Genomic DNA, 26904 nt, shown 5'->3' with positions numbered 1-26904 from the left:
AGTTGTAGCTCTGAATTGTGCTGCTATATCTAGCAACACCTCTCCCCTACCTGCCACATTCCCAGTGTTCTCAAATCTTCTGCCACTGGCTTGGATGACTACTGTTTAAATGCCTGTCTACAAAGAGGTTTTATATGAGGGAAAGAGAGAGGGAAGGAGGAAGAGAGACAGACAGAGAGGGGAGAGAGAAAGAAATAAGGAGGAAGGGAGGGAAGGAGGAAGAGAGAGACAGAGACAAAAACCTAGAGGGAGGGAGGAGAGAGACAAAGAGAGAAAAAATGAACTATGTACCTGGTACACTGTGGGTCCTGCAACCAATTCCCCTAACATCTCAGTTTTACTGTTCTTGACCCAAAGTCCACATCAGGAATGACCAGACACACTGAGCCGAGGTGAAGCTGATTTGTCCAGTCCCCCTAAGCAGGTCCAGCCCAGCCTGGAGCCTCTTTAGCCAATGGGGTTTCTTTCCCCCACCCCATCGCCCCCCCAACCTCCCTGCCCACACCCTGATACCTCTCTCTCTGGTTCTGTGTTCTCAGTTCTCTGTTCTGATACGTTTTCTAGTCTCAAATCAAGTCAATCTGACCAGCATTTATCAAGGACCCACTGTATATCAGACAGTGTTAGATGTGGAGGCTACAAAGAGGTGCCATCATCCTAGCCCTCAAAGAGATTATTTTCTTCTGGGGGGTGAGAAATAATATGAAAACAGAAAAATAAATTTTAAAAAATCATCAGTTTGTATTTCTGTATAAGGAAATTCCTCTGTCAGCCCAGATCCACACTTTTCCCTTGTATTTACAGTTGTAAAGAGTTAACTGGGACACAAAAAGGTTAAATGACTTACCCTGCAGTCAGTAAATAACAAAGTTTGGATTTGAATCCAAATCTTCCTGACTCCAGGGCTAGTTTTCTACCCACCATGCGATGCTGTCTCTCAAATACAAATTGAAGCAGAGCTCTAACAATAGGGGAAATAGAGGAAGGCTTCTTGGAGGAAGCTGAGCTTTGGAGGGAGCTAGGGATTCTTAAATAGAGGTGAGTTGGGAGAGCCATCCAGACATGGGAGAAGGTTAATGAAAAGACTCAGAGAAGGATGAAATGGATTGTTCAGAGAACAGTAAATGAGCCAGTTTGGCTTGAATATCAAGTGTCTCAAGGGGAGAGCTATTAAGTCAGTGTCTGGAGATATGCTGGCTCCAGATAGTGAAAGGGTTAAATACCAGACAGAAGAGTTGCCATTGGTACATTAACAGAACCTGCTGAATTTGTGACATTCTCTGTAGCAGTCCTGGCTTCTCCTTCTGGCCACAGTCCATGCACAAACCATCCCTACCTGACAAACCAGAGAGGCTCCAACAATATGTGGCTGAGGAAGGGGTCCCAACTGATGCTGCCCTCCCCTCAAGTGTCTTCCCCTCAAGTGCAGAGCCTGGAAGGTGCAGAAATGGACCTAGAAATCCACCAGTATTCTATGCCATAGGTCTACTTGGATCTTGCCTATAAGACTGTAAGCTTGGCCATGGTATCCCACCACGCTTGGGCACATTATTCCATAGCTTGGGATTCTGATTGTATTTGACTTCCATGCTTGTAGGAGGTCTGCTCTGCTTTTGAGCCCCACTCAGTAAGAAAAGTACCCTGAGTTTTGTTTCTCCCAGGCGAGATGGATTTCCCTAAGCAACTTAGCTTAGCTCTCTCCCATCCCCCCTGTGGTCAATCTGCTTGATGCTAGCCTAGGATAAATCATACCAGTTTATATCTTGATAATGCTTTTAAGGTTGACAGAGCATCTTAGAGCTGTTTGAGCATTGCAGCTCTGTTTTATATCTATAATAGGTTTTACTCCCAGAGGTATCTAGTTAATTGTATACAGATGTATATCTCTGTCTATCTGTCTATGTATATATCATTACAGGAAAGGAAACTGGCTAACAGAGGTTAAGTGACTTACCCAGCTTGAGGAAGGATTTGAGCTCAAATTCTACTGATTCCAAATCTGACTCTATGCCAGACTGTTTCTCAATGTTGGAGTTCAATCTGCGAGTAGGGAGAGGGTTCAAACTGTGTATTCACAGAAGCAGTCACTTAGCAAGCTTTCATTGAATGCCTACTGTGTGCCAGGCACCATGCTGGGTGCTAAGGATACAAAGACCAAAAAGAGGTAGGAGGAAAATCAAGATATATCCATGTCCCAACTACCCAGAGAGGAGAGTGTCCAGGAGGAGAGGGTGGTCACTTGTGTCCAACACTATAGAGCAGTCAAGAAGGAACATAGATTGCCTTCATGGGGAGCTAACTGACCCCATTCCTGATTTAAACCTGTAACCTTAACTTTGGGGACAGAAAAAAGGTCCTGGATTTCTCTGAGTCTTCTAACCTTGGTTTTTCCCAGGTTAAGTTGAAGGCCTTTTTTTCTCTCCAGATTATTCTCCTTTAACCCATTTCTACTCTTCATTTTCATCATCTCTTGATCTCCTGAAGCCCTTTTTTCATACCCGTCTCCCTTAGGGCCAGGCCTGTAGGATGAAATCCATCTGCTAATTAAAAGTGCTGAGAAGCTGCTGGCTCTAATTGAGTTTCTATTTTGGGCAGATGTTTTTGATAACTTTTTCCACTGAGGTCACCTAGGGAATCTGAGGTGCTTTCTCTGAACAGGGGCTGACCTCTGGGATTGAAACTGCCTAAATTCTTTTTTTTTTAATTTTTAAAAAATTCATTTACTTATTTTTAGTTTACAATATTCAGTTCCACAAACTTTTGAAAATTGCCTAAATTCTTTCCTTGGTCCCTGGAAGCTATGTTTTGGGTGATAGTAAACAATTCTGGGGCAAATTTGGCCAGTTAAATATTAGCGGACCAGAGCATAGTTTGGTCTCAAATGCAAGTCCTGGTGTTCTGGTCCCACGTGTATAACATCATCCTTTGTGACCACCACTGCAGGGCCTTGACTCCACTTGGCATGAATGAAATTTGATCTGAAAATGTCACCTGGGTTAATGCTGTCCCTGAAAGGAGTACAAGAAAGGGACTGTAGAGAAAGAAATTTCCTAATACTGATACCTGGCCAAAAATGGATTGGGCTGCCTTGGGGGTTAATGAGTTCCCTCTTCCTGGAAGTCTAGGCTGGATAACCTCAGGGCATTTTGCAAGAGGGATCATTTTTCAGGTACAGATTAGACTAGCTGGCCTCTGAGGTCTCTTCCAACTCTTAACATTCTGGTTGAGAGAAAAGGGAAGGAGGAAGAAAATGAGGTTGGGTGGGAAAATATCATTTTATGGTACAATGTTGTATTTGTGTTATACTACAACTGGAGAAACTGAGGTTCAAGAGAAAGGAGGTGACATACTTAAGGTCACAGTAACATAGAGTCATAAATGTCAAGTTGGAAGGGACTTTAGAGGCCATCAGTTCCAAACTCTTATTTTGCAGATAAGGAGACTGAGGCATATAGAGATAATATGAGTTCACCACAGCTAGGAAGCAGCTGAGGTAGGATTGGAATCCAGGTCTTCCTGACACTAAGTCTGGCATTCTAGCTACTTTTCCATACCTGCCGTAGCAGGTCAATAATTGTATCTTAGATACATATACCCATATGCAGAAGTGGGTTGATGTGTTCTTTGTTTCTTCCCTGGCAGCACTGGAACGTGTTTATGGATATTAAAGAACTCTTAACCCTGGTGCCTCCCCTTGTGGGCCTGAAAGGGAACTTGGAAATGACTCTGGCTTGCCGGCTCTCCACAGCTGTAAGTTCACATCTGGCTCTCTTGTCCCAAAAGCAAAAGAACTCTAGCAGCCCTCAGGTTGTTGGATCTCACAGAAACAAGTGATTGGTCCTTGGCTGTCACGTTAATGCCCTTCTTTGGATCCGTTGGCAGAGGGAATCTAGACGTTGCCATTAGGATTCTTGGGAGTAGCTGGGAAGGTAGAAACTGCCAGTCATAGGCAACAAATCTTGAGGTCCAGGGTTCTTAATCTTCTTTCTGTCATGGACAGCTTCAGCGCTCTGGTGAAATCTCTGGGTCCCTTTGTAAAATAAGATTTTGAGATATATGCTATTACAAAGGAAGCCAGAGTTACTGAAACAATGATATTGAACTGCAGTTATCAGCATTAAAAAAAAAAGGGCATGGAACCCAAGTTAAGAATCCTTGATTTAGAAAAAACAAAGTGGCTAGAATCCTGGGATTTTAGAACTCTAAGTCAGTCAGTGAGCATTTACTAAGCGTCATGCTAAGTGCTGTATTCACAGAGATGAAAAATCAGACAATCTTTGTCCTCAAGGGCTTCTGTTTCTAGTAAGAAAATTTAAGATCACCTAGTCCAACCCTTTCATTTTAGAGAGGAGGGAACTGAGACTCTTTCTGTGACATCCTTTCTTATCCCATCAAGCCTATATCATCCCTTTCCTCACCTCCCTAGCTTTTTGACCTCACAAAACTGTGCTGTTGGAAAGGGAAGAATGATGGCTAATTCTTTTTTACTATGTCTCCAGGCTCAGAAATGATGATCTAGTTCCCCCCCAATCTGTGTTTGGTCTAACTCAAAGTTAGAACTGTAGACAAAGAGAGGGAACAAGAGACCAGGTCTAGGTATGGAACAGAATGTTAACAAATCAGAGGCAGGGCACTAGATGGTAATGGGGAGCAGAAGCAGGGCTGATTAACTGTGGAGATCTGGATCGATCAAATCTCATTCTGAACATTTTTACAAAATGATATATCAAGGCCACTCGTCTAAGGTGACACTGTGAACTCGTCACTAAGCTAGAACCAAAGCTTTTTTTTGGTCCAGCCTTAAAATTTGACTGTAGACCCAGAGACCAACCCCACCCTCCTTGCCATTTTTCAGTTCATGTCATTTCAATGAGGAAAATCCTTGTGACTGCCTAGAGATTACTTCATTAGGCATAAAACCCTTTTTAAAAGAAATCACTACCGCTAACATATAATATCACATGAACATATGAACAGAACAGACAATCCTTACAATACGTCTCTCCTTAAAGGGTGAGAAATATCCCAGAGTAGCTGGTAAGGATCCAGAAAGTCACAGGGGTAGAAAAACAGTGCCTGGAGCCTGAGAGTGCTAGATTTGAAAGAAACTTGGAAGATCATCTCATTCTGAGCATCTCTACAGGGAAGAATGAGAAGACAGAATTTTCTTGGCTCTTTGATGAAGTCATCATTTGATCAGTGTGACTCTACGCTTTCCACCTACACCATCACTGAACAATTCATCTCTCAGGCAGCCGTCTAGGTGGTTTGAGTCTCTGCACTTAACGAGGCTGATGCTTGGACAACTGACCCTTGTTCCATCACTGGGCCCCAATGCAAAGCCTTTCTGGCTCAGCGTGGGGCCTGCCATGGGCCCTTTGGGAAGCAGAAAGTAGTCTCTAAATGACAGGAAGGAGAAATCAACCCCTCAGTCCCATAATCCTTAACCCAGAAGGTATTGTTGGTTGCTCTGAGCTGTTGATGAATAGGTGACTAAAACTTCAGAGCTGGAAAAAATCTTGGAGACCATGAGCCAACCCCTTCATTTGACAATGACACTGACAGCTTTTCCCTCTTGTCATTCCATGCTATCCATGAAGCATCAGAGGACTTTTGTGAAGCCACTGCCACCTGGGAGAGATAGATGCCTTATCTGAGGAGAGACTTCAAGGGCACATCTTGTTCTCCTGACTCAGATGCTTTTTAAAAAATTAATAAGCAGCCCACCCAAGTGAATATTATGTTCTCTACACCCCTCAGGCAGTTGACCAACTGAAAAGAGTCTGTCTGCCTTAGAAAATCATCTGCAAAAACCTACCTACCCGTTACCCTTGCGTGCTTTGGTCAAGGCCAGTAATATCCAACTCAAATAGAAACAGGGCCACTAAGCCTGTGCAACGCATATTAGCTTAGTTTGAAAATGTAACATTATCTAAATTTCATTATATTTTACTTATTTTGTTAAATAATTCCTGACTGCATTTTATTCTGGTTTGGGCCACATCCAGGAGTATTACAAACTACACTGGCTGTTCTGGCTTGTATTTGACATTCCTGAACAAGGACATTTTTGTTGTGTGTGTAGGCCATTCTGATGAAGATTTTTTAAAGATGAGAAATTGGGTTGGTAGCTCTCTCTTTACTTTCCTCTGTTTGTTAACTGCTCATAGCCCATGATCTTTCCCGTTCTTTTAGAATCATCCTCCTTTTTACACATCAAGGAAATCTATTTCTGGATGCCTTTAATATTGTTCTCTCCTCATCGGTCCCCATCCCCTAGTGCAGTGTTCCTCTGTATGTATTTGTTAGGGAAAACTGCCCTTGTTTACGACATCTTGAATGTCATTGATGCTTCCTTGTGGTACATGAGGCATGGAGGAGGCAGAGGTTCCACTCCTCCAAGTACATTATAACAAATATTCCGGTAGATCTGGTTCGTTTTGTGTTCACTTGTGATCTTTCTGCCATGTTCCTCTGCAGATGTCCCTAGGGTGATTTGACTTAGCCAGATCCCACAGAAAACTCTACAAGCCTGACTTCTCCTAAGTTGTTTTTTCCTATTCCATTTGGCAGTGCTGCTCATGATCTTCCACCATCATCTGCTTTGCAAATAAGCTTGCACCCTAAACTTGTCTTGCCCTTGGCTGCTATTTCTTTTCTCCTTGGAAAGGAGATCACAAAATGTTTACTGGTTAAGGCAGTTTCTGGGCTTTCAGCAGCCTCAATGTGGTGAATGCTTTTGCATCCGCTAAATGTTGCTAATAAAACACAGAAGCATAAGAAAGACTTCAGTGCCATCCAGTGTGAACTGTATGTGAAAGAGAATTCTCGCTATAGCGTACCGGGAGTGTGGTCAGCCAGCTTTAACCTGAAGATGTCCAAAGAAAAGGAGCCCATGCCACTTGGAAAATGCTCATTGTTAAGAGGTGTTTTCCTTATAACATGTCTCAATGAATGTCTTTGCAACTTCTGCCCACTGCTTCTCCTTCTTCCTTTGGTGGCCTAATAGGACACGTCTGACCTTTTTCCCATCTGATGACCCTGCAAATACCTGAAGGCAGCTAACGTAACTCCCCTGCAGTTTTCCTTCTCTGGGTCAGACACTCTCCATTCCATGACCTGAACTTAAGGCCCTTCATTACCCTAGTACATGGCTGGAGTCAGTGCCTTTGATTCTCCCTATTTTCACTTTTCAGAAATGGCGGTTGATTTATTTATATAGGCGAGGTTAAAGCAAGTGTGGTTGAACAAAGTACCTTTGTCTCTCTCCCATGTCTTTTAGGTGTTTGCTTTGCCTTTGAAACAGTCGATGATCTGATATACACAGACAGGTGATTTCAGAAGTTGCTGCTCCATTTGTCACCAGTTATTTCATTGTTCTTGGATGTAATCACTTTCATTTCTTTATGCTTTCATTAGATGCTTGACACTTTCAGCACCTTCTTGTGTTTTATTTGACAAAAGTGTTTATGATTTACAGGTAGGAGACTCCTAAGCAGTCTGCAAACATGAGACTTTTATTTCCGACCTCCACTCCATATTGATTAAAGGACTATTTTAGGAAAACCACCCTGGCAGCAATGTGCTGGATGGATTTGGGAAGCAGTATTCATCCAACCACATGTCATAATTTGAGCAATCAGACGTTGTAACCCACTTTGCCTTCCCTTTGTAGATGGCTACTCTGATATAACTAATAACTCATAGGTTTAGAGCTAGAAAAGACCTCAGAGGCCATGTAGTCCAACCCCCTCATTTTACAAATGAGGAAACTGAGGCCCAAGAAGACTAAGTCACTTGCCCAAGGTCTCTCTTATGTGGCTATGGAGTGTGGAATTGAGGGAAACTTGGATTCAAAATATCATCTACACAAGATCAAGATGGGAGTGCCTTTCTGGGCCTTGGTTCCTTCATCTGTAAAATGAAAATGACTAATATCTTGCCTACCTCACAAGCATTAATTATTTAGAAAAAAATGGCTGGGAAAAGACCTAAGGGTTTCACTAGACTGGCATACTAGGAGCCAGCAGTTTAATGAGGCAGCTAATGCAATCAATCTGAGGCTGAATTCACAAAAATCCTAGTGTCCAGAACAAAAAAGGACATAGTCTGTATTCTGGCCTGGTCCAACAGTATCTGAAATGTTTTATTCAGCTCTGCACACCCCCTTTTAATAATAAGCCCCACTGAGAAAGATAGTCAAGATGATGAGGGGACTGCAACTGTGCTATAAGAGAATTGATTTAGGGAACTACTAGCTAGGTGGCACAGCAGAGAAAGTGCTGGACCTGAAGTAAGGAGAGCTTCCTGAGTCCAATCCAGCCTCAGACACTTAACCCCATTTGCCTCTGTTTCCTCATGTGTAAAAGGAGCTGAAGAAGGAAATGGCCAACCACTCCAGTATCTTTGCCAAGAAAACCCCAAATGGGGTCATGGAGAGTCAGAAAGGACTGGAAAATAACTCAACAAAGAATAAAACTAATTTAAGGAACTGGGAGTGTTTAACTGGTAAAACAGGAAACTTATCAGCGGCAGGACACTTGTGTTCAAGTCTTTGGAAGGCAGTCATGAAGAAAAGAGAAGACTTGCAGGACAAAACTAAAAAAATGGGTAGAAATTGCAGACAGATATAAAGTCAATACAAGGAACAATCTGCCCAGTGAGAGCTATCCAGAGGTGGAATTGGCCTCCTCTATAGTTGTGGAGGTCCTCATCATTGGCAGTCTTCAAGCAGAGGCTGGAGGGTCATTTGTCATAGGCAGTATAAAGATGATTCCCACTCATTTACAAAGGCCAGAGCCAGTGAAGGGCTTTTATGAATCGGATTTAAGGAGGGTATAAATTGAATTTAAAGGGAGACCATTGCTTGACTTAGAGGTAGGATAGCCCAGTGCTCTGTCTCTCCACTTTGATAAAGAAGACCAGAGTTTGAGTCCTAGGCTGGACACTCATCATGTGACTTTGGTCCCCCTCCAAGTCTCAGTTTCCTCACAAATAAAATGAGAAAAAGCAGTCCTTGCACTACCTGTGCCATAGGCATTAGTCATGAAGAAAGTATCTCCTAAGTTCTAAAATTCTCCTTGAAATGGGAATGCTAACTAGGAAACCGTTTCTTGCCTGAGGTGGTACAGTGAAGTTGGAAAGGGGGAGAGAGAGAAGAAGCATGGGGGGATAGAGGAAGGTCCCCCTCCCTTCAAAAAATCCTTGTGTCTTGCAGTCAGGCATTCATTTAACATCTGCCATGAGCAGGATACTCTACTGCCAGATGTGTTAGAAGACACAAAAGTAGAAGGAAGTTTCCTTGCCTTCAAGAAACCTTAGTGAAGTCAGGGAAGCAAGACTTAACCCTACATAGTAATCAGTGAATGAGAGCAGTCATAACAAGGTGCCAAGTTGTGAGGTTCAGACGGTGTCCAAGACATGAGAGATTGGAGTGGCTTCGAATCAGCAGAGAAGGCTTATGGTTATAAATCATCTGATCTGGATGGAACTCTATTTATATCCCTTCATCATACAGAAGGGAAGTCTGAGGCCCAGAAAGGGGACATATACCCTAGCTAGAAGGGCAGGACTGGAAGAGGAATGATGAAGTCAATGGCCTTTTCTGAGCCTTAGTTTCCTCATCTGTAAAATGGGCATAATAACAGCACCTACCTCGTAGACCTGTCATGAAGATCAAATAAAGTAATGAACACTGAAAACCTTGAAGAGCCGTGTTAATGACAGCTGTGATTAATGGCAGAGAGATGAAGGATCAGGCCAAATTGTGGGGTGCCAGGCCTAGAGGCCTGTGTGGGCTACCCGAGTCTTCTTACCTCACCTCCGAGGTCTTCGGTTGGCCAAAACCGGATGCTCATATGAGAGAAAGGACGTTCCAGAGTCGAACAAGGGTTGAGCTTTATTTCAGGGTCTAGGTTACAAGTGCAGGGGGTCTTCCTTAGGAGGAAGAGGGGGAGATTTCCTAAGGAGGCTAAGATCTTAAGGGACTGGAAGTAGAAGTACAAGCAGGGAGAGAGGGGGAGGGGAGAGAGAAGAGAAGAGAAGTGGAGCCTACTGTCCTCTTGGGCTCCTCACGTGCTAAGAGAGCTTTCAGGCTTCCTCAATCCTACTTAACCTTCAGCCGCATAGTTTGCATCTGAATACCGTGCTGTTAGGTAACTAGGTGTGCCCAGATCCGGGACAATCTCGAGGGCGGGGAGATCTCTCTCCCATCACGTTTCTCACGGGAAGAGGCGGAATTACTCGAGATAGCTCGGTTCACCTCGATCCCCTGCCGTTTCCTGGGGGGGTCTCGTGAGAGCTCTAAGATTTAGAAGCTCCCACCTTTACCCGCCCGAGACTGTCCACACGGAACTGAGCTTCCAATCCCAACAGTGGGGGTCCTCGAATGTTAGATAAAGGAGTTGGGCAACTAGGTGGCATCGTAGTGCAATTTTGAGTTCAAATATGGCTTCAGACACTCATTGGTTGTGTGACCCTGGGCAAGTCACTTAATGCTCTTTACCTCAGTTTCCTCAATTATAAAATGAGTTGAAGAAGGAAATGGCAAGCCACTCTAGTATCTTTGCCAAGAAAACTCCACATGGGATTCAGAAAGAGTCAGGCACAACTGAAACAACTGAACAGCAACAGCAGAAGCAGTTAACTGTTATTTATTAGCTTGGGCTCTTTCACAGATCCTGCCAGATCATGCCAATGCCTTCTTGTCTTTAGCGCCCAGCTGGGCTGTGAGTAGAAGCAGGGAGTCACTATGTATGTCCACTGGGTTCCAGTCTATTGATTCTTTACTTTTTCCCTTTTGCTTGTAGGCTAATACTGGCATCTTTGATGACCCTCAGCAGCAGCAAAAAATGATCAGTAGTAACCTCGCTCTGATCCAGGTAAGCCACTCCAGCATTCAGTATTGTCTGTCATTTTGGCCAAGCATATGTTCTGGGAGGTAGGACTTCGGGTCAGAGTCATAACTAGGGATTTTTTGTTTTATTTTTGGTAGAGGGGAAGGATTATAAATTTCACCTTCTATCTGATTGAAAAATCTTTTTAGTTGGGGAGTGGTCACAGAAACAGAGACCCTGTGACACTGAAACAAGGCTACCATTGGGAAGGCCAGGGAATGGGGAGGGGGAAAAGTGGTGTGGTATAGTGGATGGAGAACTGATACTAGTCAAATCAGTCAGCCAGCGTTTCTTAAGTACCCACTGTGTGCCAGACACTAGGCTAGGCTCTGAAGATACAAAGAAAAAATTTAAGGATGTTCCTGCCTTCAAGCTTACATTCTATCAAGAAAAATGGCATATACATGTAGTGGGTTTCATAATCTCTATAAGTGTCAGGAATTAGTTGACAACCACATCAAACCTCCACTCTTCAGGCTGCTCCTTGAGTTCTTTAATTTATTAATCTCTTCTTAGGCCTAAGACAGTTGGGGAATAAATTGATATCCCTCCTAAATTAGTAGAAATGCACAATATCATAGTTAAGTAGCGCTGAATCCTTACTTCAGTTTCTAACATAAATAGATAAACTTCTTGCCCTTGTCTTTCTTCCCTCTCCCTCTTAAATCCCCATAAGTAAATATCAAAGGAATTGGCTATACAGTGTTATTAAAAGTGTTAACAAACCATTTAGATACAAATGTAAATGTTTCAACAATGTATTACAGTGTGAAAGATCACAGTGAGAGTCATTTCCAACTATCTTCTCTAACTGCTGACTTCTACTCAATTCTGGAAACACAATCCCACCATTCAGCACTGTGAGGTTGACAGTCACTCAAGAATTATCAGTAGGGTTCCTTCTTCAGAACATAAGTGTTTAATTCAATTCTCTCAAGAAATGTATCTTGAGTCTCTGACTTTGACCGGTAAGTTCTCTTACTGCCTCAAATGTTTTCTTTCTCTCTAGCTTTTACAGTTAAAATCCCTTCCAAAATACAATTAAACTACCACTCTCCCAAGATTCTATTCTGTCTTAGAGTAACAGTATCCATAATCTCTGTGGGAGGGGTTATTTAAGTTGGTATTACATTTATCCTTGTAACCAAAATGTTCTTCAGTCCCTAAAGAGTCATTTAGTCCACATTAATATTAAATATAATAATAGGTAATAATAACTAACATTTATATAGCACTTGCTGTGTGAAGCACTTTACAGTAATTATTTCATTTGGTCTTTACCACAGCCCTTGGAGGTAGGTGTTGTTATCACCCCCATTTTATAGATGAGGAAGCTAAGGCAAACAGAAATCAAATGACTTTTCCTGAGTCACACAGATAGTAAGTGTCTGAGGTCAGGTTTGAACTTAGGTCTTCCTGACTCCAGGCCTAGCCACTGTGCTACCTAGCTGCACTAATTATAACATATTACTGTATAGAAAGTAAATACATAATGCAAAGCCCTACTAGACAGAAAAAGTTTCTAAAATAAATGGAGAATATTGTAAATATCACAACAGTACATACATGCAAGGAGGGAAAATTTTAATTCATATAATAATATATGATGATGTATAATAGCATAAATATATGATAAGTAGCAAATAATATAATATAATATATAGTTCAATATATTTTTCCAGTATGCATGCAAACCACTTTTCCTGTGGCATCATAATTTTACCTGCTTAAAAGTTGGCTGGTTCCAATTTTTTTGTGACATGGATCTTTCAATATCTATACTTGAATTTGTTGATAGTATAATATAGGCTATAAAAATTCCTAAACGTTTTAACTTTTCTTTTTGCCCTGAGGGGTTTCTCCAGTTAAAAATTATGCATTGGAAGTATCCTGCTTCTGGGTTGAATCCTCTAACTTTATTAGAACAAGGGTCCTCTGCAATCCTAGGAAAAGTTCTGGAGTTTCTATATACAGTATTTGCTTGATTTTTAACAGTGCAGGAGCTGTCTGTGAAGCAAACTGGGCCTCCCCATTCTTCAGGTGACAGTGTAGTCATTTTTTTTAATAATTGGTCCCTGCATTTAGCTTCATCTTATAAGTGAAAAGAGGAGCACCTTGATTCCTTTAAACATGTATATTTTGTTCTCCCTTACTATCCAGTTTTCTTCCCCAGCTTCAGTATCTCACTTTCAGGTTTTCTATCCCATTAGTAAATCTCTGTTTAGTTCCTGTTTCCAGATCTCTCTGACATTCTCTAAATACTAAAGTTTCTTTCCAGCAAAACTCTATCATCTTGCTTCAAATCATGGTAACAAACTTGGACCTCTCACCATTATTTGTGTCTTGTTCCTGACTCCTTAGATATCCATTTCCCCACAATCAAGTCCTAATGCTCCACCGAAGCACACTTGACATATTCATGACCTTCCATAACGGAAAATAGATCTGCTTTTTTTATTTTACCTAAAAGTCACATTCTTGTATCAAATTGTTATGATCTGACTGCCGATGAAATTATGCTTACTGTTTGGGGGGAAGGTCTGGGCTCTGGGGCAAAAAGGTTTCCTTTGTTCCAAGGGGGAGAAGGGGTTGTCGGAAGGCCAGACACAAGAGAAAGGGAGGGGAAATCCCTGACTGGGGTCCCCAGTGCAAGAGTACTGGACTCTGTCTATTTTCTCTGTTGTTATTATTCAGTCATTTTAATAATATCTGACTCTTCGTGACCCCATAGACCTCTATCTTGGAGTTTTCTTGGCAAAGATACTGGAGTGGTTTGCCATTTTGTTCTGCACTGGCAAACAGAGATTAAGACTTGCCCAAGGTCACACAGCTAGGAAGTTTCTGAGGCTGGATTCTGAGGCTTCCAGACTCCAAACCCAACACTTTATCCACCAAGTCCCTCTATTTTGTATATACCTATATGCATATGTGACCTCCCCCTACCCTCAGGCTACATCCAGTACTTTTCTTTAATAGGAAAGTCCAGCCTTGCCCTTAGGAAGGGGTTTCTTCTTCTAAAAGCACGGCAGAATGGTCCAAGTCTAACCCTTCCACTAAAGAGAGGAACAGAATTGGAAACGTTTCAAGCTCAGGATTTGTTAGATTATGTTTTGGATTGTCAACCAAAGAAGGAGGGAGGTAGAGAGACTCCGTGGTACAGTGGAAAACACTGGATGAGCTGTTATGTGTCCCCCGAGGTCTCTTTTCTCTAGATTAAAATCCCTAATTCCTTTAATGGATCCTTATATGGCATGAACCCAAGCCTCTCCACCATCTTTATTGCCCTCCTCTGACTCATGGGGTTAGACTAGATGAGTCCATTTAAAAATCTAAAAATTGATGACCCCTCCCTTCTCTCCCCCCTTCTCCAGCTTCCTCTTGCTTCCTGATCTCACCCCTTTCCCTTTCTTCTTCCCACTACAAGCCCTGACCTGTGCTTTCTGCCCTGACAGATTCAGGCCACAGTTGTGGGCCTACTGGCTGCTGTTGTTGCCCTTGTGCTGGAAACCATCTCTGGACAAAAACTTGAAATGTCCCACATCGGGGTCCTGTGTGCCAGCAGTGTGGTCACAGCCTTCATGGCCGCCCTTTTCTTAGGTGAGCACCATTACCATTTTTTGCCTATGACTTTACCCAGCTGGCTCCAGACAAGACCTCTCCTACAGAATGTGCCTCTCCTGCAGGCTCTGAGAATGCTAAGTTCCCAAAACCCAGAGAGCTAGGCCTCTCCTAACCAGCCAATTACTCCATCGTTTAGCTTCACCCAAGCCAAGCTTCCACTTCACCTGCTGCTTCACTGGGCTCTTCTCCACATGCCCCACCACCATCAACATCTCTGTCTTCTCTATTCCATCCCCAAGGAATGGTTCTCTGAGAGAAATTCTAGGCCAAGCCACTGGAGGCAAGGCCAGCCCTCTCAAGAGAAGAGGATCTTTGATATCTCCTTCCTCCTGGTCCTTCCATCCTTCCCACTCCACCACCTGTCCTGGGTCCTTGTTTTGTTCTTTTAAGGTCTGGTGTTGGGGGACTTGAGGCTGTATCTCTTGCTGTCTTCTGGCTATCCATTAGCCATCTCCTTGCCCGTACAGTGTTAGCTGTTACCTCCCTTACCAGGGGTACCTTTATTATTATCACAAGGAGTTTCGGACCAAATAAACAGTTAAAACAGAAAGGAATGAAGCATTCACAATGACAAATCAGGCACTGTGATAGGCATGTCAAGAAAGGCAGTCTGGAAACCTTGAGTTTGAATCCTGCTTCAGACACTAGCAAGTACCTAACTTGTATGGGTCCCAGTTTATTTATCCGTAAAATGGGCATATGAAGACTTTGAAGACCCATTCTAGCTCTAAATCTGTGATTCCATGAGCATATGAAATGGGACATGCTCTCCTGTTTGGGGCTCCCTGGTCTTAGGGAAAGGCAGAGAATGGAATCTTCTTTCTATTGGAAGCAGTAAGAGCATCCGAGTCCACAGACTCTTAACATTTTATCAATGTTTAAATAGGAGCTTTTTTCTGATTTTTGTTTTTCTGTTTTTTAGCAGAAAATTGTTTTAGCAGAAAATATAGCTGATATTTGGGGTTGCCTGTACTCTGCTGCCCTTTATTTTTCCTACTGTCTCATAAGACCCTAGGATTTAAAGATGATCTGATCTGATCCCTTCATTCTACAAACAAGGAAAGTGAGGCTTAAGAACCTCCCTTTCAGATGCTCATTGAATTATGTAACTGACTTAGCTTGGTGTGATGGAGAGAAAGTCACAAAGTTGTGGAGAGTGATGGAGACCTAAATGAAGCACCCGAACATCAGATCCAGCACTCTTTCTGCAACATCGGCATTCTCACTGCATTTCCCCAGGTGCCGATTTAGCACAGGGACAGGGCATGCCATGATTCTACCCTCATTTGCAGTAGAGATCCATCCCAGAAAGTAGGCAAGGATTTCTGGTAACATTTTTTTCCCCGGGCACCAGGAGGGACCAAAGATCTCTGGCACCCAGCCTTACTAGAAAAGCACTCTGGCTTCTTCCTTGAAGTGACTCAGTGACAAAGGTAGGACAGGTCTTTCAAACCCCATTTTATAGATAAGAAAACAGAGGCCCAAAGGGAAGAGACTTACCCAAGATCACACAGCTGGTAAATAGCAGAGCCTGAATGGTTCCCTGGTCCTTTCCTTTGCTGTCACTCAATAATGTGTTCTTATGTCCAAAGAGACAACTGAGGCCCTTTGCCTAGAGACTCGACAAGTCTGGGTACTCTGACATAAAGCCAAGGACACCATAAGCTAAGTTCCAGCCCATATTTCAGTATTGGGGTTGGCAAGGGAGTGAAGGGGGCATAGTGGGGCATAGGAAACAGAATGGGACCTGGGAATCTGGATTTGTAGTCACAGGCCCCAAGTTTACATCCTGGCTCTGATTCTTACTACGTAGGTGACCTTGGGCAAGTCACAAGGGGTCTTGGCCTCCATTTCTCATCTCTGAAATAAGGGATTTGGACTGGATAACTTCTTTTTAAAATTTATTTATTTATTTTTAGTTTTCAACATTCATTTCCCCAAGATTTTGAGTTCCAAATTTTGTCCCCATCTCTCCCCTACCCCTACCCCAAGACACTGTGCATTCTGATTACCCCTTGCCCCAATCTGCCCTCTCTTCTATCACATCCCTCCCTTCCCTTATCCCCATCTTCTCTATTTTCTTGTAGGGCAAAATAGATTTATATACCCCATTACCTGTATTTCTTATTTCCCTGTTGCCTGCAAAAACAATTTTCAACTTTCATTCCTAAAACTTTGAGTTCCAACTTCTCTCCCTTCCTCCCTCCCCACCCATCCCCACTGAGAAGACAAGCAATTCAATATAGGCCATACATGTGTGTTGTGCAAAAGACTTCCATAATAGTCATGTTGTGAAAGACTAACTATATTTCCCTCCATCCTATCCTGCCCCCCATTTATTCTGTTCTCTCTTTTGACCTTGTCCCTCCCCAAAAGTGTTTACTTCTAATTACTCCCTCCTCCCATTTGCCCTTCTGTCATTGCCCCAAAACCCCACTTATCCCCTTCTCCTCTATTTTCCTGTAGTGTAAGATAGATTTTTATACCAAACTGAGTGTTCATATTATTCCCTTCTTAAGTCAAATGTGATGAGAGTAAGCTTCACTTTTTTCCTCCCACCTCCTCCCTTTTTTCCTCCATTGAAAAAGTTTTTTCTTGCCTCTTTTATGAGTTTGCCCCATTCCATTTCTCCCTTTCTCCTCCCATAATATTCCTCTCTCACCCCTTAATTTTTTTTTAGTTATCATCCTTTCCTATTCAACTCACCCTGTGCCCCCTGTTGATATGTATATAATACCTCCAACTACCCAAATACTGAGAAAAGTCTCAAGAGTTACAAATATTATCTTTCCATGTAGGAATGTAAACAGTTCAGCTTTAGTAAGTCCCTTATGATTTCTGTTTCCTGTTTACCTTTTCATGTTTCTCTTGATTCTTGTGTTTGAAAGTCTATTCAGCTCTGGTCTTTTCATCAAGAATGCTTGAAAGTCCTCTATTTCATTGAATGACCATTTTTTCCCCTGAAGTATTAATATTCAGTTTTGCTGGGTAGGTGATTCTTGGTTTTAGTCCTACTTTCTTTGACTTCTGGAATATCATATTCTAAGGCTTTCAATCCCTTAACATAGAAGCTGCTAGATCTTGTGTTATCCTGATTGTATTTCCACAATACTTGAATTGCTTCTTTCTAGCTGCTTGCAGTATTTTCTCCTTGACCTGGGAGCTCTGGAATTTGGCTACAATATTCCTGGGAGTTTTTCTTTTTGGATCTCTTTCAGGAGGGGATCAGTGGATTCTTTCAATATTTCTTTTACCCTCTGGTTCTAGAATCTCAGGGCAGTTTTCCTTGATAATTTCTTGGAAGATGATGTCTAGGCTCTTTTTTTGATCATGGCTTTCAGGTTGTCCCATAATTTTTAAATTGTCTCTCCTGGATCTATTTTCCGGGTCAGTTGTTTTTCCAATGAGATATTTCACATTGTCTTCTATTTTTTCATTCTTTTGTTTTGTAGTTTCTTGGTTTCTCATAAAGTCATTAGCTTCCATCTGCTCCATTCTAATTTTTAAAGAACTATTTTCTTCAGTGAGCTTTTGAACCTCCTTTTCCATTTGGCTAATTCTGCTTTTTTAAGCATTCTTCTCCTCATTGACTTTTTGGATCTCTTTTGCGCTTTGGGTTAGTCTATTTTTAAGGAGTTATTTTCTTCAGCATTTTTGGGTTTGACTCACTTTTCATGATTTTCTTGCATTGCTCTCATTTCTCTTTCCAATTTTTCCTCCACTTCTCTTACTTGATTTTCAAAATCCTTTCTGAGCTTTTCCATGGCCTGAGACCATTGCATATTTATTTTGGAGTTTTTGGATGTAGAAGACTTGACTTTGATGTCTTCCTCTGATTGTATGCTTTGTTCTTCCTCATCTGAAAGGATGGAAGAAAATACCTGTTCACCAAGAAAGTAACCTTCTATATTATTTTTTTTCCCTTTTTTGGGCATTTTCTCAGCCAGTTACTTGACTTTTGAGTCCTTTGCCAAGTTGAGGGTCCTCTAGGGACCTGTAAGTTCTCAGTTCCTCCAAGGTGGCAGAATCAAGGGAGAGGAGTTTCATCCTCTCCTGGCCTGTGCTGTGGTCTATGAGCTACCACAAGTACTCCTTTCTGCCCAGGATCTGTGAGTAGGATTCCCTCTCCAGAGCCTCCACCAGCTCCACTATGCCAGAGCTCTTCCTCATCCCAGGACTGCCACTCAGAGCTGAGACTCAGATAAACTGCTCGATTTCCTCAGGGTCTTTAGGCTGAGGGCTCTTAAAATGGATGCTACTATGACCGCTGTAGCGCTGGGGCTAGGGCCAGACTGAGTTCCCTTCTCACCCGGGTAAAAGCACTTTCTCACCAACCTATGAATCTGTCTTTGGCATTTGTGGGTTGAGAAATATTGGAACTGTAGCTGCTGCCTGTGATTCTGCACCCTGAAGCTTGCTCCAGTCCTTTCTGTGTTATGCTGCATGGTCAAGGCTAGGCTGTGCTCTGCTGTGAGCCCAGTGAGATAGACCTTTCCTGTAAGCCTTCCAGGCTGTCTTGGGCTGGAAATCTCCTTCACTCTATCACTTTGTGGCTTCTTCTGCTCTAAAATTTGTTTAGAGTCATTTTTTACAGGTATTTTATGAGCTATGGGGGTAGAACTAGAGTAGGTCTGTCTTTCTACTCCACCATCTTGACTCCTCCCCTAACTGGTTAACTTCTAAGTCCCCTTCCTGCTCTGGATTTATGATTCTTCAGTTTACTATCTGGGGCATCTAGCTAGGTTATGAAGTAGATAGAATGTCAGGCCTGGAATCAGGAAGATCTGAGTTCAAATATGGCCTCAGACCCTTACTAGCTGTGTGATCCTGGGCATATCTCTTAACCTCTATTTACCTTAATCCACTGGAGAAAGAAATGGCAGCCCTGGAGTCAAGAAGACTCATCTTCCTAAGTTCAAATCTGGCCTCAGACACTTCCTAGCTGTGATGTGGGACAAGTCACTTAACCATGTTTGCTTCTGTTTTCTCATCTGTAAAATGAGCTGGAGAAACAGCAAACCTCTCTAGCATCTCTGCTAAGAAATCCCTAAATGGAGTCATGAAGGGTCAGCCACAATTAAAATGACTGAACAATTTAGTAGCTGTGTGACTAAGGAAAAGTCACTCTGACCTCTGTTCTCTTCCAGATAGAGATCTATAATTTGCTGGCTGTGTCACACTGGAACAAGTCATTCTAGCTCTCTGACCCTCTCTCCTTATCTGTGAAATGGGAATGATCACGCTTGACTTACCTACTTCACAGGGTAATTGTCAGGACAGGGATTTGTAAACCTGAATATAATGTGTACAAGTTAGTTGTGCCCCATGGGGCAGTTTGTTGTCAGCCCCTTGCTTTGTGTTCTGCTCTGTTCTATAGTGCATCAGACTCCTCTGGCCCAGATGCCCTAGTGTTTCCACTAGGTTGAGAGTGAGGTTTTGGGGAACGACCCTGCTTCCAGTCAGTGACATTTTAGCCTCAGCCCAGGGCTGCTTCTCCTGGGGTGCCTGCATTGTCATCCTCATCTTTCTGGGGAATGGAAAGAACACTGGGCTAGTAGTTCTGAGACCTAGGTTCTGATCCAAATTCTTCCACCAATTCATTGTGACCTTGGGCCTTCTGACGGTCTCAGTTTCCTCCTCTATAAGATAGGGGGAGGGGGAGTTAAACCAAAGTATTATTTAGCTCTCTGCAAGACCTGAGACTGTAGGATGATGCAACTCCTCTGTTATAAGAATCCTAGGCACATTATGCTAGGAAGTAGGGAGGTTTTCATCTGCTTATTAGGGAAAAATGAATTCCAGGGTCCACCCCTGGAGGGCAGCATGGGCTTCCTTTAAACAGCTATCATAGCTATTTCTAAATCTCAGGTCCCTACCCAGGCCTTGCCCTCACCCTTTAGGGGTAAATAAGGTTGGGAGGAGGGGAGGGGAGGGCAGGGCAGAGAAAAATTATAAAATTCTAGTGTTCAAGCTAGAAGGGTCCTTAGTGGTTATCTAGGTATAATGCTTTCATACTGTGGCTTGAAGCCCTGCTCAGCCAGTTCTGGAAATATTTGTTAAGCAGCAGCTATATACAGAGCACTGTCTTGGTTTCTAAGGGAAATAACAAAGTTTAAGAAATATCAGAAAAAACTCAATTCTGTAGCACCCGCCATGAGCTTAGCTATGTGTTCTGGGAGAAGGGATATCCCAAGTGAGACACATGCCACTGTGTCTGCCTGGATCCACCTAATGTTCTCCCCAGGTTGGGGAGAGCAGGAAATCACAGGCAAACCCCAAGAGAATAAGGGGAAACCTCCATGGGTCAGCCCTGTGACCCTGTTACGATAAACTTTCATCTTCTGAGAACATTCCAGATTGGTAAGAATTTGACTCTTCTGACAGGGTCCCTCCTGGTCCATAGTAGCTATGTTACCTTGGATGAGTTGCATCCATTTCCTAGCTGTCTTTCTTGGGCATCATTCCTCCTCCTTAGGAGAGTCCTTGGTTGTCCTCACTGGCATCAATCACCCTGCAAAGGTTGAGGATATCACCATACATCCCTCACTCACCTTAATGACCAATCATCTGATTCTACTATGGAGTAAAATCTTGTGTTGTAGAAAGAACATCAAGCTAGGAGACCATGATTGATTTCTGCTGTTACTCATTTGAGGAAGTCCCTTTTCATCTCTGAGCCTTGGTTCCCTTCTCTGTAAAATGAGGAAGATGAACCAAATGATCATTAACATCCCTTCTAGCCTTGACATTTTGTATTCCAAGGTCCCATCAAGTCTTCATGTTCACTCTAAAGCCCTTTCTTGTGTTCTTCTGGCATTAGCAAGTACCATGGTTTTCTTCCCACTGGGTGAAACAGAAGATGTTTGTTTGTTTGTTTTTTTGTTAGTCCCAGAACATGCTATTGCCATCTGGTTGCCTTCTTTCTCTGGCTTTGAGAAAAAAGCATTGCTCCCATCTCCCCCTTCCCCACCCTGAGTCTGTTATGATAACCTTTCCTCTTCCAGAGCATTCCATAGTAATACAGTTTGACTGTTTTGACAGAGCCCCTCCTTTTGGTACCTTGGATTAGTCACAGCAGTTCTCTGGGCCCCAGTTTCTTCATCTGTAATAAGAGCATTGGACCAAATTTCAAGGAACTTTACTCAGTCTTTGATTTCTCTATTAAAGAAATTTTAGGGTTCCCCTCAAAGCTCACCAGCTAGAGGAACTTAGGAGCCAATGATGAGATGGGGCTTTCTTCATGATAGACAGATGGATAGATAGCGAGGTGGATGGATAGAGAAATGATGGATAGAGTTATAGAGGGATGGATGGATAGAGAGATGACAGATGAGAGGCAAATGGATAGAGAAATGATAGATAGAGAGATAGAGGGATGGATGAATAGAGAGATGATGTATAGAGAGATAGAGGGATAGGTGACAGATGGATAGATAAAAGGATAGATGATTGAGGGGTAGATGGATAGAGAGAGAAATGGTAGATGGAGGGATAAATGGATAGATAGATAATAGAGGGATGGATGATAGGAAGATGATAGAGGAACAGATAGAGATGATGGATAAATGACAGATGGATAACAGTAATAGATAGAGAGATGATAGATGACAGATAGAAAGAAAGAAGGAAGGAAAGTGGATTTAGTATGCTAGCCACTGTGCAAAGTACTAGAGATACAAACACAAGACTGACCCTGCCCTCAGGGACCTTAAATTCTAACAGGGTAAGATAATACCTAAAAGGGTTGGGGTGGGGGGAGGCATGCGTGCATTGACTTGGTAAATTAGCCAGGAAAAAGTATGTTGGCCTGGTTCCAGGCAAGATACTGTAAAAGCTTACTTGTTTGAGCTGAAAGAGCCTATGGCAGAGTCCAAGGTTGCTTTGGGGGACAAATGAAGGTGATGGTTGAAATATAGGCAGCTGAGTGACTAGATGACCAGGAAGTGCAGTGACTCATAACAGCAAGATGCGTAGTGAAGACTTCTCCAGTGTGGCCCCAAGTTTTGCCTGAAATTCCAGCATTAGAGGTTTATCCCTTTAAGACTTTGATCTCTGTTGACAGGTCAGGAGGCAGAAGCAGCACTCTGAGCTATTGTCAGTCACTGCAGCCTTTGGTGTAAATGAAGGTTCTGAGAACAGGTTAAAAGCTGCTAGGCGTGGGGTATCTTGAGAGTGGTGGGGAGTAGAAGGAGGAAACCACCAGGAAGAAGCTAGTGGACTGCCCTCTAGCAGGGCAACAGCCCAGTGAATGGAGGAGTTGGGGCAGATCCCAGAAGTGGCCACCAAGTGGGGGCTGTCACTGTGAGGCCCAAAGAAGGCAGAATGGTCACTGCCCAGTGTAACTGTCAGATCCAAGGCATAGACCCCCCCCAGCTCTTCTGACCTTCTCTCCTTTCAGGCTCCATCCCTCTCGCCAGCTCTGCCTTGGGTTATGCCCTCTGGTGGGGGATGCTTGTTGCCATTAATTCCCAGCAGGGAACATCTGGAAGTTGTCGAACAGGAGACTTAATTGAATTCCTTCCACGTGCCCACCCTGAAATCATATCCTTTAAGCTCCCCTCATTGGAACCTTCTGCTAGGTCTAAAAATCTCCCAGACAGCTCTAAATTGTTTTTTTTTTCTTTTTTCTTTATTTTTTTTAATAGTCTTTTTCCCCAATTACATGTCAATGCAATTTTCTAGCATTCAGTTTTACAAGATTTTGAGTTCCAAATTTTTCTCCCTCCCCTCTTCCTAAAACTGTAAGTAATTTGATATAGGTTATTTATGCGCTATCATGTAAAACATATTTCCATATCAGCCATAGTTGTAAAAGAGGAAACAGGTCAAAAGGAAGAAAAACCACAAAAAAAGAATAAAGTGGGAAAAAATATGCTTTGATCTGTATTCAGAGTCCATCAGTTCTTTATCTGGATTTGGGTAATGTTTTCCTTTGTGAGTCCTTTGTAATTGTCTCAGATCATTGTGTTGCAGAGAAGAGCTGAGTCATTCATAGTTGGTCATCACACAGTGTTGCTGATGGTGCGTACAATGTTTTCCTGGTTCTGCTCATTTCACTTTGCATCAGTTCATCCAAGTCTTTCCAGGTTTTTCTGAAATCATTCTGCTCATCATTCCTTATAGCACAATAGTATTCCATTATATTCATATACCACAGCTTGTTCAGTCTTTTCCCAACTGGTGGCCATCCCCTCAGTTTCCAGTATTTTGCCACCACCCATAGGGCTGCTATAAATATTTTTACACATATGAGTCCTTTTTCCTTTTGGGATACAGACCTAGAAGTGGTATTGCTGGGTCAAAAGGTGTGCATAGTTTGGTTGCCCTTTGGGCACAGTTCCAAATTGCTCTCTAGAATGGTTGGATCAGTTCTCAATTCCACCAACAATGCATCAGTGTTGCAATTTTCCCACATGCTCTCCAACATTTGTCATTTTCCTTTTTTGTCATATTAGCCAATCTGATAGGTGTGAGGTGGTACCTCAAAGTTGTTTTAATTTGCATTTCTCCTATCAAAAGTGATTTAGAGTACTTCTTCATATTCCCATAGATAGCTTTGATTTCTTTGTCTGAAAACTGCCTGTTCATATCCTTTGACCACTTATCAACTGGGGAATGGCTTGTGTTCTTGTAAATTTGACTGTGTTCTCTATATATTTGAGAAACGAGGCCCTTATCAGACACTTGCTATAAAGATTGCTTCCTAATCTTTCCTGCTTTCCTTTTGTTCCTTTTTCTGCTTTCCTTCTAATCTTGTTTGCATTGGTTTTGCTTGGACAAAAGCTTTGTATTTTAATATAATCAAAATTATCTATTTTATGTTTCATAATCAGACAGCTCTAAATTGAAGTGTTCATCATTTGTGTTCAAGAGACCACAATGCTTGACTAACATATACGAAGAACAAGGCCTAATCAATGCTGTGCCTCTGCTTACACTTGCATTCTGATCTAGTTGTTTACTTAGATCAGAGGCTCCGCCTTGATCTCAGCTGCCCTTCCTGATTGACACATTGGCATTTCATCAACCTTCCACTTCCTGTTCAAAAAGCCAGGCTTGTGAACTGCTTTCATTAGCTCATCAGAGCAGGCAAATAGTTGAGTCCTGTTACCCAAGACTTAAGGTTTCTCCGTGAGAATTAGCCTGCCTACTCCTCCTTGACCAGAAGCTTCACTTACACGTGCCTCGGGTGTCTTGTGAACTCACACTCTTTTGACCTTGGCAAAGGGGTCTCCTGGGCCATTGTATCCCCTAAATCAGCCTCCTTCCCTTTCTAGTGCCATTGATCTCTGTCCCTCCTTTCCTTTCTAGCTCTCCTTTGGATGTTGTCTTTCCCCCATGAGAACATAAGTTCCTTGAGGACAGGGATTGTCTTCCTACCTTTTAATTATATCCTCAGTGCTTAGCAGAGTGCCCGGAAGTATGTACCATAGGTTTATCTGACTTTGCATGCAGGGTGTCCCAGAAGTCTTATCGTCAGTTTAAACTATTAAAGCTCAAAGCTGTTATTAGCTATAATTATATGTTGGCTATTAACATATAGTAAATGTGTTACTTTAAAATTATCATTAAAGATTAAAACTGCACTAACTTTTGGAATCCCATATATGTTTGTGTGTGTATATGTAGATATAGATATACGCATATATATATAGAGAGAGAGAGAGTTAGCATTTACGTAGCACTTTAAAGGTTGCAAAGCGCTTTACGCATGTTATTTCATTTGGTCTTCACAACAAGCGGGGGGGCTAGGTGCTATTATTATACCAAGGTCATATGGTTACATTAAGTGTCTGAGACAGGATACGTCCTTGTGGTTTCCTGACTCCAAGTCTAATGCTCTGTCCGTAGTACCACCGAGCTGCCTTACACCCAACTATCTGCCCACCTAGCCATCTACCAGGCTTCAGAAAACATCATAACACCATGCAGGACCTTGGCAAGTAGACATTAGAAACCTGGGTTCTTGCCCTGTGTTTGATATGCAAAAGTGCCCATTACCAGAGAGCTTCTATTCATAGAAGGCCAGCTAACAGAGATCGTTGAATGTGTACCTGAAGGTAATGGGAGAGATGCTTTGTTGCCTCCAGGGTGGATGGGCAGGAAGGTCATAAAGCCTCTTAGAAGGGTGAGCTGTTGGTGCTCTTATTTGTTCAGAGCCCATTAGATGAAGATATACTCATAATTCCAGTATCTCTCTCCTCTCTCTCTCTCTCTCTCTGTCTCTTTCTCTCTCTCTTTGTCTCTCTCTCTGCAGGAATATTGACGATTTGTGTGGTGCTGGGTGCTCGGAAGATAGGGATCAACCCAGACAACATTGCCACACCCATTGCATCCATGCTTGGAGATGTCATATCCCTATGCATTCTGGCGGGCACCAGCAGCATCCTGTACAGATACATAGGTATGGCCTGCAAGAGGTTCAGGGTTCAGTGGATCATGGTCAGAAGGTGGAGGGAGGTAGGGCCAGGAGGTACCCAGGACATACACCATATGTCCCAGGAACCACAACCTAGACTGCTCTAGGAAACTGGAGTTAGAATACACCAGCTGTAAGCAGCTGACCTGGAGACCCTCCTTCCTAGGAGGCTACATCCATCAAGGTAAGCCACCTGGCCTGAAACTCAGGAGACCCCCATCCTAGTCCTTGTCCTGCCTCTGTATGATGTTGAACTAGTTGCTCTCCCACTCTGGGCTGCTGTTTCTTCATTTATAAAATGGGCCAGGGGTGAATTAAATAATCCAGAGAGCATCTTGTAAGACTAAAACTCTGCAAAGCCCTTCACTTTGTAGTTGAGGATGCAGAGGCCTCGAGAGGAGACACAACTGTCAGAAAATCAGAACATCAGCAGAACTCAGACAAGAATGCTCGGTGCTTTTTGAGTATCCCTTTCCTCCTGTTCTCATACAGCTGTGATTGGTTAACTGCCTGCAGAATCTGAATAAAACTGCAGAGCAAGCTTAGTCCACAGGTGCCAAGCCAGATGACCTCATTTCATCATGCACTGGAATAGCCACATGTTCAGAATCACCTGGCAGATCACCAGAGCCCTCCCCCAAGGGAAAAGGAACAGCCAGAAACTGAACACAGATAATGCACATTTGGGGTCATCTCTTGTCTGAAAATGAACTCACCCGATTTTCCCTTTCAAGCCCTCAGGATTAGGAGCCCTAGTCTTGTTGAAGTAATGCGAAATGTCTAGCCCAGCAATGAGACAATTTGAGAGGACACAGTAGAAAGACTGATATGTGAAAAGGGAATTGGAATTGTTGACCCTAACAGGACTGGGACCAGTGGATGGACATTACAAAGAAGAAATGTAGACTTCATGTAGGGAGGACTTTTCTGATAATCAGGCCTATCCAGAAGTGGAATGGGTTACCTGGA

At 42.8% G+C, this 26904-nt stretch overlaps 1 protein-coding gene across 3 annotated transcripts in view; it reads left to right on the top strand.

Annotated features, from left to right (window-relative positions):
• The window catches only part of SLC41A3 (solute carrier family 41 member 3), a 66080-nt gene that overhangs the window by 18225 nt on the left and 20951 nt on the right, over positions 1-26904 (top strand). For 2 of the 3 annotated variants that reach the window (XM_072598351.1, XM_072598352.1), the window contains 4 exons: positions 3643-3750; positions 10809-10880; positions 14348-14492; positions 25774-25920. In XM_072598351.1, the coding sequence (XP_072454452.1) occupies positions 3643-3750; positions 10809-10880; positions 14348-14492; positions 25774-25920 (472 nt within the window). The remainder of the gene's footprint in view (positions 1-3642; positions 3751-10808; positions 10881-14347; positions 14493-25773; positions 25921-26904) is intronic. The other variant, XM_072598353.1, reaches the window with a different exon arrangement.

This window comes from Notamacropus eugenii, chromosome 3 (genome assembly GCF_028372415.1).
Source record: "Notamacropus eugenii isolate mMacEug1 chromosome 3, mMacEug1.pri_v2, whole genome shotgun sequence".
In the NCBI taxonomy this organism is placed as follows: Eukaryota; Metazoa; Chordata; class Mammalia; order Diprotodontia; family Macropodidae; genus Notamacropus; species Notamacropus eugenii.
The sequence above is the reverse complement of the archived record's forward strand: the minus strand, read 5'-3'. Positions and strand labels throughout refer to the sequence as shown.